The sequence below is a fragment of the Trichomycterus rosablanca genome, chromosome 18 (assembly GCF_030014385.1).
Source record: "Trichomycterus rosablanca isolate fTriRos1 chromosome 18, fTriRos1.hap1, whole genome shotgun sequence".
NCBI lineage: Eukaryota > Metazoa > Chordata > Actinopteri > Siluriformes > Trichomycteridae > Trichomycterus > Trichomycterus rosablanca.
This window is the reverse complement of record NC_086005.1, coordinates 7,554,294-7,568,897: the sequence shown is the minus strand read 5'-3', so window position 1 is coordinate 7,568,897 and position 14,604 is coordinate 7,554,294. Positions and strand designations below refer to the sequence as shown.

The 14,604-nt window shown below is 42.4% G+C and overlaps 1 protein-coding gene across 1 annotated transcript in view; it reads right to left on the bottom strand.

Annotated features, from left to right (window-relative positions):
• Nucleotides 1-14,604, bottom strand: part of LOC134332791 (PALM2-AKAP2 fusion protein) — a 101,518-nt gene that overhangs the window by 55,862 nt on the left and 31,052 nt on the right. The window contains exons 3-4 of the mRNA XM_063014598.1: nt 14,342-14,422; nt 9,760-9,890 (exon numbers count right to left, since the gene is read on the bottom strand). Coding sequence (XP_062870668.1) covers nt 9,760-9,890; nt 14,342-14,422 — 212 coding nt within the window. The remainder of the gene's footprint in view (nt 1-9,759; nt 9,891-14,341; nt 14,423-14,604) is intronic.

The following is a 14,604-nucleotide window of genomic DNA, read 5'->3' as shown; positions in this document are numbered from 1 at the left end:
CTCACTTTAAAGGCTAACTCACTCGCTGCAGCATATCCTTCAGATCTGAACATGAGCCTGGCAGATGAATTGATACAATACAAATCATTCATAACAGAAAAAGAAAAATGTCCTAGTAAAATGCTCAAAACTCTTTGCCCAGGGGCCCAGACTATCCTTAATCCGTCCTGGGTGCCATACGGTGCGTCTCGTAGAGGAGAGCCCCCTGTGTTGTCCGGGCGAGCTTCTGGCCTTTTGTTCGCGTTGTAACCCTAAAAAACCACTTATGTTCTCCGGGTCACTTTGAAAATCTTGACCACTAACAGTTACTTCTTAAAACTTCGAGCTAGGAGGACGGGGACAAAGCTATACGGTGCGTCTCGTCGAGGAGAGCCTCGTGTGCGGTCCGGGCAAGCTTCTGGCCTTTTGTTCGCGCTGTAACCCTAAAAAACCACTTATGTTCTCCGGTACACTTTGAAAATATTGACCCCTAACAGATATTTTTTAAAACTTCGAGCTAGGAGGACGGGGACAGTGCCATACGGTGTGTCTCGTAGAGGAGAGCCCCCTGTGCGGTCCGGGCGAGCTTCTGGCCTTTTGTTCGCGCTGTAACCCTAAAAAACCACTTATGTTCTCCGGTACACTTTGAAAATATTGACCCCTAACAGATATTTTTTAAAACTTCGAGCTAGGAGGACGGGGACAGTGCCACACGGTGCGTCTCGTAGAGGAGAGGCTCCTGTGCGGTCCGGGCGAGTTTCTGACCCTTTGTTCTCCCTGTAACCCTAAAAAACCACTTATGTTCTCCGGGTCACTTTGAAAATATTGACCCCTAACAGTAATCTTTTTTTTTACTTCGAGCTAGGAGGACGGGGACAGTGCCACACGGTGCGTCTCGTAGAGGAGGGCCCACTGTGCGGTCCGGGCGAGCTTCTGGCCTTTTGTTCGCGCTGTAACCCTAAAAAACCACTTATGTTCTCCGGGTCACTTTGAAAATATTGACCCCTAACAGTAATCTTTTTTTTTACTTCGAGCTAGGAGGACGGGGACAGTGCCATACGGTGCGTCTCGTAGAGGAGGGCCCACTGTGCGGTCCGGGCGAGCTTCTGGCATTTTGTTCGCGCTGTAACCCTAAAAAACCACTTATGTTCTCCGGGTCACTTAGAAAATCTTGACCCCTAACAGTTACTTTTTAAAACTTCGAGCTAGGAGGACGGGGACAGTGCCATACGGTGTGTCTCGTAGAGGAGAGGCTCCTGTGCGGTCCGGGCGAGCTTCTGGCCTTTTGTTCGTGCTGTAACCCTAAAAAACCACTTATGTTGTCAATCTTGACCCCTAACAGTAATCTTTTTTTTACTTCGAGCTAGGAGGACGGGGATAGTGCCATACAGTGCGTCTCGTAGAGGAGAGCCCCCTGTGCGGTTCGGGCGAGTTTCTGACCCTTTGTTCTCCCTGTAACCCTAAAAAACCACTTATGTTCTCCGGGTCATTTTGAAAATCTTGACCCCTAACAGTTACTTATTAAAACTTCGAGCTAGGAGGACGGGGACAGTGCCATACGGTGCGTCTCGTAGAGGAGAGCCCCCTGTGCGGTCCGGGCGAGCTTCTGGCCTTTTGTTCGCGCTGTAACCCTAAAAAACCACTTATGTTCTCCGGGTCACTTTGAAAATATTGACCCCTAACAGTTACTTTTTAAAACTTCGAGCTAGGAGGACGGGGACAGTGCTATACGGTGCGTCTCGTAGAGGAGAGGCTCCTGTGCGGTCCGGGCGAGCTTCTGACCTTTTGTTCGCGCTGTAACCCTAAAAAACCACTTATGTTCTCCGGGTCACTTTGAAAATATTGACCCCTAACAGTAATCTTTTTTTTTACTTCGAGCTAGGAGGACGGGGACAGTGCCATACGGTGCGTCTCGTAGAGGAGGGCCCACTGTGCGGTCCGGGCGAGCTTCTGGCCTTTTGTTCTCCCTGTAAGCCTAAAAAACCACTTACGTTCTCCGGGTCACTTTGAAAATCTTGACCCCTAACAGTTACTTATTAAAACTTCGAGCTAGGAGGACGGGGACAGTGCTATACGGTGCGTCTCGTAGAGGAGAGACCCCTGTGCGGTCCGGGCGAGCTTCTGGCCTTTTATTCGCGCTGTAACCCTAAAAAACCACTTATGTTCTCCGGGTCACTTAGAAAATCTTGACCCCTAACAGTTACTTTATAAAACTTCCAGCTAGGAGGACGGGGACAGTGCCATACGGTGTGTCTCGTAGAGGAGAGGCTCCTGTGCGGTCCGGGCGAGCTTCTGGCCTTTTGTTCGCGCTGTAACCCTAAAAAACCACTTATGTTGTCCGGGTCACTTTGAAAATCTTGACCCCTAACAGTAATCTTTTTTTTACTTCGAGCTAGGAGGACGGGGACAGTGCCACACGGTGCGTCTCGTAGAGGAGAGGCTCCTGTGCGGTCCGGGCGAGCTTCTGACCCTTTGTTCTCCCTGTAACCCTAAAAAACCACTTATGTTCTCCGGGTCATTTTGAAAATCTTGACCCCTAACAGTTACTTCTTAAAACTTTAAGCTAGGAGGACGGGGACAGTGCCATACGGTGCGTCTCGTCGAGGAGAGCCCCCTGTGCGGTCCGGGCGAGCTTCTGGCCTTTTGTTCGCGCTGTAACCCTAAAAAACCACTTATGTTCTCCGGGTCACTTTGAAAATATTGACCCCTAACAGTTACTTTTTAAAACTTCGAGCTAGGAGGACGGGGACAGTGCTATACGGTGCGTCTCGTAGAGGAGAGGCTCCTGTGCGGTCCGGGCGAGCTTCTGACCTTTTGTTCGCGCTGTAACCCTAAAAAACCACTTATGTTCTCCGGGTCACTTTGAAAATCTTGACCCCTAACAGTAATCTTTTTTTTTACTTCGAGCTAGGAGAACGGGGACAGTGCCATACGGTGCGTCTCGTAGAGGAGAGGCTCCTGTGCGGTCCGGGCGAGCTTCTGGCCTTTTGTTCTCCCTGTAAGCCTAAAAAACCACTTATGTTCTCCGGGTCACTTTGAAAATCTTGACCCCTAACAGTAATCTTTTTAAAACTTCGAGCTAGGAGGACGGGGACAGTGCCATACGGTGCGTCTCGTAGAGGAGAGCCCCCTGTGCGGTCCGGGCGAGCTTCTGGCCTTTTGTTCGCGCTGTAACCCTAAAAAACCACTTATGTTCTCCGGGTCACTTTGAAAATCTTGACCCCTAACAGTTACTTTTTAAAACTCCGAGCTAGGAGGACGGGGACAGTGCCATACGGTGTGTCTCGTAGAGGAGAGGCTCCTGTGCGGTCCGGGCGAGCTTCTGGCCTTTTGTTCGCGCTGTAACCCTAGAAAACCACTTATGTTCTCCGGGTCACTTTGAAAATCTTGACCCCTAACAGTAATCTTTTTTTTACTTCGAGCTAGGAGGACGGGGACAGTGCCATACGGTGCGTCTCGTAGAGGAGAGCCCCCTGTGCGGTTCGGGCGAGTTTCTGACCCTTTGTTCTCCCTGTAACCCTAAAAAACCACTTATGTTCTCCGGGTCATTATGAAAATCTTGACCCCTAATAGTTACTTCTTAAAACTTTAAGCTAGGAGGACGGGGACAGTGCCATACGGTGCGTCTCGTAGAGGAGAGCCCCCTGTGCGGTTCGGGCGAGTTTCTGACCCTTTGTTCTCCCTGTAACCCTAAAAAACCACTTATGTTCTCCGGGTCACTTCGAAAATCTTGACCCCTAACAGTTACTTCTTAAAACTTTGAGCTAGGAGGACGGGGACAGTGCCATACGGTGCGTCTCGTCGAGGAGAGCCTCGTGTACAGTCTTGGTGAGCTTTTGGCCGTCTGTTCTCCCTGTAACCCTAAAAAACCACTTATGTTCTCCGGGTCACTTTGAAAATCTTGACCCCTAACAGTAATCTTTTTTTACTTCGAGCTAGGAGGACGGGGACAGTGCCATACAGTGCGTCTCGTAGAGGAGAGCCCCCTGTGCGGTTCGGGCGAGTTTCTGACCCTTTGTTCTCCCTGTAACTCTAAAAAACCACTTATGTTCTCTGGGTCATTTTGAAAATCTTGACCCCTAACAGTTACTTCTTAAAACTTTGAGCTAGGAGGACGGGGACAGTGCCATACGGTGCGTCTCGTCGAGGAGAGCCTCGTGTACAGTCTTGGTGAGCTTCTGGCCGTCTGTTCTCCCTGTAACCCTAAAAAACCACTTATGTTCTCCGGGTCACTTTGAAAATCTTGACCCCTAACAGTAATCTTTTTTTACTTCGAGCTAGGAGGACGGGGACAGTGCCATACGGTGCGTCTCGTAGAGGAGAGCCCCCTGTGCGGTCCGGGCGAGCTTCTGGCCTTTTGTTCGCGCTGTAACCCTAAAAAACCACTTATGTTCTCCGGGTCACTTTGAAAATCTTGACCCCTAACAGTAATTTTTTTTTACTTCGAGCTAGGAGGACGGGGACAGTGCCATACATCACAGATGTATGGTTTTAATAGTTTAAAATGTGTCATGTATGCCCCCAAATTGACACAATATGCCTTTAAATTATTATTTTTTGATAAAATTAAATAATGGGAAGAAATATACTGTTTGCATTGCATTACATGCTTCATAAAAACCACAATGTTCAATTACTGGATAAGAAAAAAACCTATTTCAGCGCTTCCTATTAATGAAAAATAAGCGTTAGTCAGTGACTGAGCATACACTGCAATAGAGGTGAAATGACTCTTTACTGCCCTCATGTGGTAGTCTTGTGTTAAAACTGAAGCCACATCAGTCATTTAGAAAAACAACGTGATCAATACCAGTCAGAGTCTATATACATTATAAAACCACCTGACCATAAACTTGTTTGACGTTTTATTCTAATACCACGAACATTAATAAAGTTTTAGCCTCAACTCGCCTGGATAAGGTCTGAGAATTTCTGCCCATTCAGAAAACAGCATTTATGAGGTCAGGCACTCTTATCGCAACTGACCTGATAAATAACAGAAGTTTGATATGGTTGATGTCATGGGTCTGTGCAGGCCACTGTTCCTCCACAACAAGATCTTATGGACCTTATGGACCTTACTTCAGTCATACTTTCTTTTCATACTGGAAAAGAAAGCTGCTTTTGACAAACTGTTGACACAAGGCTGGATTTATATAATTAATCTTATGCACCTACTAGCAATGGGTGCAGTTAAAATAAACAACAAGTAAAGTAACTTTTAGACCAATGGTGTATAAAGCACTTTCTGGCACTTTATCTGTTCTGATCCTTAAACAATTCAGACTGGAAAATCATAAGCATGAAGACCTAATAGTTCCTTATTAGTAATCATGATTGCAGCCGTTTTTGCCTATTTACACAGGACTAGTTTGACTGAACCCATAAGACTAAAACACAAGCATTTTAAGTAGAGTCTATAAAGCTTGATATAGATCTTAAAAAGCAAATTATATTGTTTCACAGGTCTGGAATGTCACTTGGAGCCATTTCTAAGAAACCTTAGGTCTCAAGAACATCTGTACAAACAATTGTCCATATGTACAAGTACATGGAACAGTGGTCCCTTTGCCAAGATCAAGAAGACAAAACTAACTGTAACCTAATGTAAATAGAAATGTCTGAGTGGTAGAAAATAATCTACCAAAAAAGAAAAGAAACATTAAAATAAAGGTTAACCGGAATATTCCATGTACCACTGAACCCATATCCTACAGTAGGCGTTTCTGTGTCTTTAATTCCAGCATCTCCGTCATTTTCCATGGTGCATGCAGAAAACAAGAGGCCATCTCTTGCCAGACCTTTTTGCCAATACGAGCTCCGTGCCCATTCCTGGCTTCCTGCTCTACGTCTACATCTCTCACTTCCTGTCTGCCTGAAGTATTATTCCCAGCTGGCTCTGATTATCAGGAACAGCTACTGGGAATGGCCTCCTCCACATTATGTCATCGTTTGGTGCATAAGAGAGAAAGTCCTTGCTTTTGACCAAATAAATTATGTGAGGTCAGTGTGTTAGAGCCAAAAATAGAACCAAACTAGCTTCAGGTCAGCAGGTCTGTGACCATCATCTGCTCTTTGCTTCATGCACAGGGTATTAACCACTGGGACATGAGCAGTAGAGTCAGCTTTTCTTTCCACACCAGAACATTGTACAGACACTTGTACTCCCCATTTATTGTCCTAAGCCTGGATGTATCGGCTCAGGAGAAGGTTTAAAGGGATTCTATTAATCAAAGGGTGAAGCACACTTTAGGTGCTGTAATAGTTTTTATTGTTTATCATATTGTTGGATATGACCTGTTCTATTGGTGGCAGTAAAGGTGTGGCAGTCCCGTAGGAGTCTGAGCGCTTAACTATAATTCACAATGATGAAGTTGTGCCTCAAGGTTTGTTCAAATTATGTCTGCCATTGAATGAGCAGCCTTTTAAAAACAAGGTGGTGGTTTTTTAGTAGTAGACTATGTAGTAGTTCTTACCCTCCCATACTCATAACTATCTCATTAGGGAGTCAGATATTGTTAGGGAATTCAAAATAAAAGAACATTTGCCACTATCAATGGTTCATTATCACAAACCATCCATGCAAATCAATAATTCATGCAAAAGTAATGTGTAACTGTGATCTGTCTTTATCATAGACCAATAAGAATACAAAGTTTAAACTGACAGTTCCTTACAATGTAACACAACTGATTTAAAATAGAGAAAGTGTCAACTTAATTTTTATGCAGGCATGAATTTAAAATAACACATTTAAATTAAAGTGGTTGGGTGGTGCAGTGGTGAATTACACTAGCCCACACTGGCTAGGATCCAGGGTTCAAATCCTTTCAGCCGGTCAGGTTCCTGTGATCTATCCTTCACAAATCCATTTGGCCACCCCCTACCTCTTAGACAAATCAGTGTTACCGGCTGAGATTCAAACCCAGATGGTGGGCTAGAGTAATAGACCGCTGCACCATCCAATCGCCTAAGTAACTTTTAACTAGAGACAAATCACTTAAATGTAACAGTCCATTTTTTCTTTCTATTTATTTATGCATTTTCCTCCCATTTTTCTCTCGATTTAGCGTATTAAATCTGTCTTCCGCTGCTGGGGATCCCTGATTGCATTCGAGGAAAGTATATTTCCTGCTCACGCCTCCTCCGACCCATGCACAGTCTTTAGCGGACCCTTTCTTTTACACCCATGCACTCTGTGCAAAGACCCTGATTAGCAGATAGAGGCGCCTGTGCGGAGTTAGAAGACCCCATCCACATAGTCCGGTCGTCCTAGCAGACATGATAGCCAGTTAGAGTCTGCTGCAGGCACTGCCAATTATGCCTGCTAGATGGTGCCCAGCTGACTGGGGACAACGCCGAGTTTTGGGCAGAGGAGTTCAGAATCTCGGCGCTGGTGTGCTAGCAGAATATCCCACTGGGCCACCTGGAAGCCCATAAAAGTTCATTTTGTTTTAACACTATAGTCTCAGTAATATTTTTTGTTCTGTGGCTAAATCTAAATCTTTTTTACCTGAGGATGTGAGAAGTGTGGAAGTTTTGGCGGAGGACTGCATGTTCACCCGGTCAGAAAAGATAGGCCACACCAACTCAGTGTAAGGGACAACAATACAATTATCACCTTACCTTGGAAAATAACTGAATGTACCAACCAAGGTGAAGTAAAAATGTACGCCCTTGGATGAAAGGAAATCCCTCCCAAAAATAAAAATAATCTCAACTTGAAATCATGCCCTTCACTTTACATGATGTTCTAACTCCTGTGACTTTTGAACATGTTTCATAACCACACAATGCTACGGGTATTTTCACAGATGGTAAAATTATTAAGCCGTGCTCCTAGACACATCCTTATAATAAAACCAATTACATAATCAGGGTGGGGTGCAACTATGCAAGACAATAAGCCGGAATGCAAACCAACGCCTGCTTCAGCACGATCCATAACACCAGGAAAAAAAAATAAAAAATCGCCCACTTTAACCACAGAGCAGTATGGGTAAACACTTAAAACCAGCAACTAATTCTGTTCACCCACAGAACAGAGAATCCACAAGTTCATCCACATTTTTCCATGACTGGACTGGTTTCTGCAGCTCTTCACACACCAATCACAGTTGGGCTGAACATTCATTTGTATTTCTTTTATATTTTCCCTTTTTCTCCCGATTTTTAGCACATCCAATTTTTATCCAATTGCGTTATGCCTCCTCTCTATTGTCACTGACCCCCTCTCCGATTGAGGAGAGCGAACTGACACATGCCCCCTCCGACACGTGTTCAGTAGCCGACTGCATCTTTTCACCTGCACAAGGCGAGTTCATATGCGGATCAGCCTTGTGCACGGAGAGCCACACCCTGATTGCATTATTCCTCTACTCTGTGCAGACGTCATCAATCAGCCAGCAACAGTTATGAGGTCCCTATCCGGCAGGCAAACGTTGTCCATATAGCCGCCCAGCCCAGCCGGATGGCAGAGCTCAGATTCGATTCAATGTATTTGAAATCCCAGCTCTGGTGTGCTTGCGTATTTTACTGCTGCGCCTCCTGAGAGGCCAAGCCTCAATTTCTTAACTAAAATGCCAAATAAAAAAAAAAATAATATTAAGTGAAGACTAACAAATTTGGATTTGTTAGTGGATTTATTTATTTTCTTTACCAACATCTACACATTTTAACACATTTTAGGCTGCATTACATTCTATTCTAATGGAATTAGATATTTTTATTTAATAAACACGCTAAAAAGTGATTATCAAGTCCATTAATAATTATAAAAAAAAACCATATAATTTTCTTGCTGCTAGAGCAAAGCCCTGACCTCATTAGGTTTTTGGCAGTAAAATTTCATAGAATTTTTAAAAGTTTGCAATCAATTTGCATATTAAACTACAGATGTGAACAAAACGTACCACAAAATATTACATTTAACATACACTTTTATCCAAAGCGACTTACAGTACTGTGACAGTACACTGTCTGAGCAATTGAGGGTTAAGGCCTTGCTCAAGGGCACAACAGTGGCAACCTGGCAGTGGTGGGGTTTAAACCAGCAACCTTGTGTTCACTAGTCCAGTACTTTAACCGCTAGACTACGACTCTCTCAAATCTGCGACTGATGGGACTCGAATCCACAACCTTTAAATGACCTCACATCTGAGCCTAGAAATCCAATGCGCTATCCATTGCACCACAGAGCCTGATTATATTCTATATTATAGACCTGCTTTGCTTTGTTATGACTTTGCTTAATGGTACAACACAGCAGATCTAACAAGGTAAAATCATTAACATTAACAGTGTACCTGGTTTGTGGTCACCATTGTTTTATTTTGTGATGTCAAAAAATACATTGAGTTCAGGGGCACTTTCATTATATATATAGCCTTATATAGAAACAGTGAAAAAATGACATCTGTTTTGCATTTTAAAGTCTACAAAAAGGAAACCCTGTAATTACTTATTGGGCAACCCAGAACGTAATGACGTTATCATATACCACATGACGTGGAATCCAATCATCAGCTGAGGTTCTCCTAATTAAAACTCGGGTTAAGCAGAAAACCAGATTCTTACTCTGGGAAGTGAAAATACAGTAACATATGTTTTAGTGAGAAGTTGCTTAATGGTTGCTTAAATACAACAGGGAATTGAATATGTAGCCTCAGAATGTACCTACTTCACCAATGAGTCTTTAACACTTTGTCAGATGTAGAAGTAGCCACAGCTTGGCTGAGAAACCAAACTGATTTCCCCTCAGCAAAAGTAATCAGATTGTACCTTTGAACGGCGTCCTCTAGTTTCTTGGCATGTATCTCATCCTGCTCAACTTGTCTCCTGCGTGCCTCATCTTCCTCATGAGACCCTGCTGAAGAACCTTGTAAAAGCCATCGCTCCCTCATTGCTTTGGACTAAAAAAACAAAACAAAAAAATTTTTTATATTAGATTTGTGGACCATTATCCAAGTCACACGTATAATTGTATCCCATGTATTATTGTTCTTTTGTGTATTAACTGATCATTTAAATTCCAGGGTGGAAGAAAATTAAAAGTCAGGTTTTGTATTCAAAGATGTGAGGAGATGTGCAATGTTTGGCCCTATTAAAAAATAATTTGCTCTTCTCAAGGAGGATCTGTTGATGTAGGTTGTTGAATAATGCTCTGATCAAAGATCTGCTTTTCTCTGTAGAACTGACATCTGTAAAACACATTGCAGCATGTTTCAGGCTTTCAGAAGACCACCTGGATGTTTAAAACATATGGAATATTTTTCTGTACAAAGACAAAAAAACTTGATGCTTTCTCAAGGAAATGCAAAAATTAATTTCAACTGTGAAGCATGGTGGAGGAAGCCACATGATGGCTACATTGCTGCCTCATGCCTCACAGATTAAAATGATTAATGAAAGAATAAATTCAGCATTTTAAAGGACAGTTTTAAGGTAGCTGTCTGGCATCTTGAAGCTTATAAGAATTTGAATGATGCAGCAGGGTAATCATTCAAAATACATAAATTAACACCAGAATGGTTAGTTTGAATGTTATGAAGAGGGCTGACCAAGAAGGGCTGTACCTAACACATGCCCCCTCAGTATCGCATATGGAGAGTCACATACTGATCTGAATTATCACTCGTCTCTCTGCAGGTGCCATCAACCAGCCAGCTGAAGCCGCAATTGCAGCAGTAATGAAGAATCCCATTGGCTCTCCCACCCGGCAGATGTTGGCCAATCATGTCTGCAGCAATCGTTAGCCAATCATATATGTGTGTAGGCACACAGGGGGCCGATAGCAGAGTACTACCCGAGCACCCTGTTAAACAGTGTTTTACCAGCCTGAATAGAAAATCATGGAAAAAACGTCCTCAGCTTACACCCATATCTTAGAAAGGCAAGCATCACCACTGATTTGCACCCAGAGCCTTCTTTAATTTCACATCTTTCAGACCTGTTTAATCACTCATTTTGTGTCTCGTCTGTCACAAAAAATCCCTTGTCTCAGCTCTTAACATGAGATTCTTTGGTGAAACCAGAATGCAAATCATTTTAATCCTGATAATACACGTTCTAGCAAGCCAGTTCTCTGGTTAGTTTATTTGGTTTGGCAGAATCTCTGAGCATGAATAGCTTTTGCTGGAGTTGTAACACCCCATGAGCCCCCTCACCTCCAGCCAGCAGGCTTCAGGCTGACAGTCAACCCTGAAAATACAGGAATGCTTCTGACCATTTCACAAGCTGTTAAAAATATGCAGCAGCATGCGGGCAGAGCACAGCATCTAAAATTTCAGGCCACTTACTGTAAAAGAACCCTGGTGGATGTGTTGAGCCATAAAGCAGCGTGAAAGCTTTGTGAAATGTTGTAAATGTCCAGCAGAGTAGTTTGATCTAGATCCAAGAGGTTTGATTTGGTTTTTGGCTCTATTCTAGATTGCAAATGATAATGGGAATGCATTGTGTTATATAACCCATGGGTCCTGGGTTTTTGAAGCTGCATTTAGTGTCTAGATTGTCAGTAATTTTATTATAAATTGTATTGTGGTTGGCTTGTGCTGTTCAGGATTAATGGCTATTTGTAAAGTCACTGAATAGTAGCCCAAAAGTAGTCTAATAATATATGAGGAACACTGGTTACTAGCCGAAGTTTACAGTTTACTATCATCATATTACAGAATAGTTGTGAAATGACCCCAAAGTACACACAGATACACAAAACTAAACACAGAATTGAATGATCCAGTCCCAACAAACATAAACATGTACATGAACTCTTACAAATCTTTGGCAGGGCTGTCATTCAAAAACCTTTTTATCAAAGGACAATGAGCAAAACATTACACTATACTATTGCTAAGTGGTCAACACCTAAACTACATCGATCAGGCATAACATTATGACCACCTTCCTAATATTTTGTTGGTCCCCCTTTTGCTGCCCCATACGCAACAAACTGTGATGCACTGTGTATTCTGACACCTTTCTATCAGAACCAGCATTAACTTCTTCAGCAATTGGAGCTACAGTAGCTCGTCTGTTGGATCGGACCACACGGGCATCAATGAGCCTTGGCCACCCATGACCCTGTCGCCGGTTTACCACTGTTCCTTCCTTGGACCACTTTTGATAGATACTGACCACTGCAGACCGGGAACACCCCACAAGAGCTGCAGTTTTAGAGATGCTCTGACCCAGTCGTCCAGCCATCACAATTTGGCCCTTGTCAAACTTGCTCAAATCCTCACGCTTGCCCATTTTTTCTGCTTCTAACACATCAACTTTAAGGATAAATCCCACCCACTAACAGGTGCCTTGATGAAGAGATAATCAGTGTTATTCACTTCACCTGTCGGTGGTCATAATGTCTGGTCGGTGTATTTTTCTTATGTTTATTTATTATAAATAAATTGGCACCTACATGTCTTTCACTCAAACTAAAAAAAATCTCTTTTAAATGACCCCAGTAAACCTTTATTAAGAAACAAACCATTTTGTGACCATTTTCCAGTGAGAACTCAGTTCCCATTCAGTTAACACCCACTGCTAAAAAAACATTCCACTTCCTGAACTTTCTCCTTTTCCCAGCCTTAACCTGATCGATCCAGCATCCAGCCTAGACAAAAAATCCAAATCACATTCACATTAATTGTTCCTATCCTGTTTACTATGTTGGAATAAAGACCGAGTTCAAACGTTGCTAGCTGAGGAATGCATGTATTTTTTGCGAATACTTTTACTGTGTATTTTCAGTCTCTGCCAAGTATGCTTGCTTCTTTGAAAATGCCGGCCAGGCCCAGGCGTTATCAGATCTTTCTCAGTCTAATAGAACAAGTACCTCTTCTCTTTTCTTGAGAGATTTTGAGAACATACCCCAATAGAGAAGCAGTCTAAACTTAGCCATGTTTGTTCTTTGTGAAATGGAACTAGCATTGAATGTGGAAAATTAGACCATTAAGTTATTTTGTCTAAATGAGGCAAGCCACTGTCTTTCTGATAACACAGTAAGCATTTATTAAGTTCAGAGGTGGTTGTAGACCATGTCGGCTCGACTGGCCTTGTTTTTTACAGAGATCAGCAACAGTAAAAAAGATCCTTCTTCTTATAGTCGCCGACCCAGGTGCATATAAAAGACATAAGACCAATACAACATAAAATCTAATTAAATACAACATAAAACCAATTGTAACAGCAGCTGATGTGTTGTTTTTGGTTTTATGTTGTATTTAATTTGATTTTATGTTGTATTGGTCTTATGTCTTTTGTATGACCCAGGTCGGCAACTGTAATTTCAAACATGATTTATATAATGACAGTAAAAACCTATTCTATTAAATTCTATTCTATTCTACTCTATTAACTCATTTGGTAACTATCAAAAACATTTGCTATGAAGATGGAAAAAGAATTCAGCCATTGGTTTAGCATGACTGTGCCTTTTGTATACAAAGCAAAGTCCTTAAAGACGGTGGTAGGACAATGGTAGATTAGTGGTTAAGGTACCGCACTAGTAATTGGAAGGTTGCTAGTTCAAGCCCCACATCTGCCACCAAGGCATTTATTCTTTAATGTTTGAATTGTAATGATCACAACTGTATGTCGCCTTGTATAAAGGTATTTGCTAAATGCTGTAACGATAAATGTGGTAAAAGGCATGAAATGACAAGTTTGGTGAGGAGAAACTCACACATCGCACATTGACTGCATGCAAGCCAAGACTTCATGTTGTATTTGTTGTACATGTTGTGTGGTACAGTGGCAGCTCAGTGGTTAAGGTATCGGACAAGTAATCATAAGGTTGCAGGTTCAAGCCTCACTACTGCCAAGTTGCCACTTTTGGGCCCCTGAGCAATGCCCTTAATCCTTAAGTGCTCAAAATGTATTCAGCTATAATTGTAAGTCGCTTTGGATAAAAGTGTCTGCTAAATGCCACAAATGTAAATGTAAAATTGGGCAGTTGTAGCCTAGCAGTTAAGGTACCAGACTGGTAAGCAAAGGGTCACTGATTCAAACCCCACCACTGCCAGGTTGCCACTGTTGCCCTTGAGCAAGGCCCTTAACCCTCAATTGCTTAGACTAAGTCGCTTTGGATTAAAGCATCTGCTAAATGACAAAAATGTAATGGTTGTATCTGACCTCTCTCATTTTTTTTGACAGTATGGACACATCTTCCTACAGACACACTCCTGAAATTGTTTTTAAAGCCTTTCCAGATAAGTGGAGTCTTTTATAGCCTCAAAGAGAGAAAGGGGAGGGGGACCTAAATCAATGCCCATGGTTTTGGAATAGGATATCCAACCAGATATGGCAACCTGTCAGTTGTCAAATGCATATTGTGACCATACAGTATATTTAATTGAAAATGTCTTACCTTAAGATGTTGAAGTTGCAGAACAAGATCATCTAACTGTCTTCTTTTATCTTCAATCTCTGTTTGTCTTTTACGCTTCTCCTGAAACACATAACATGGGTTTCAATAATTATTAGTAGAAATTTTATTAACTGATTTATTTACTGATTAATTTACTCATTTAATTAATTGTTTGCTTATTTAATAACAGTTCATGCCCTATCTTTATTAGGGTTATAATGGGCATAAACTATTTCCCAACATATCTGACACAGGTCCACATG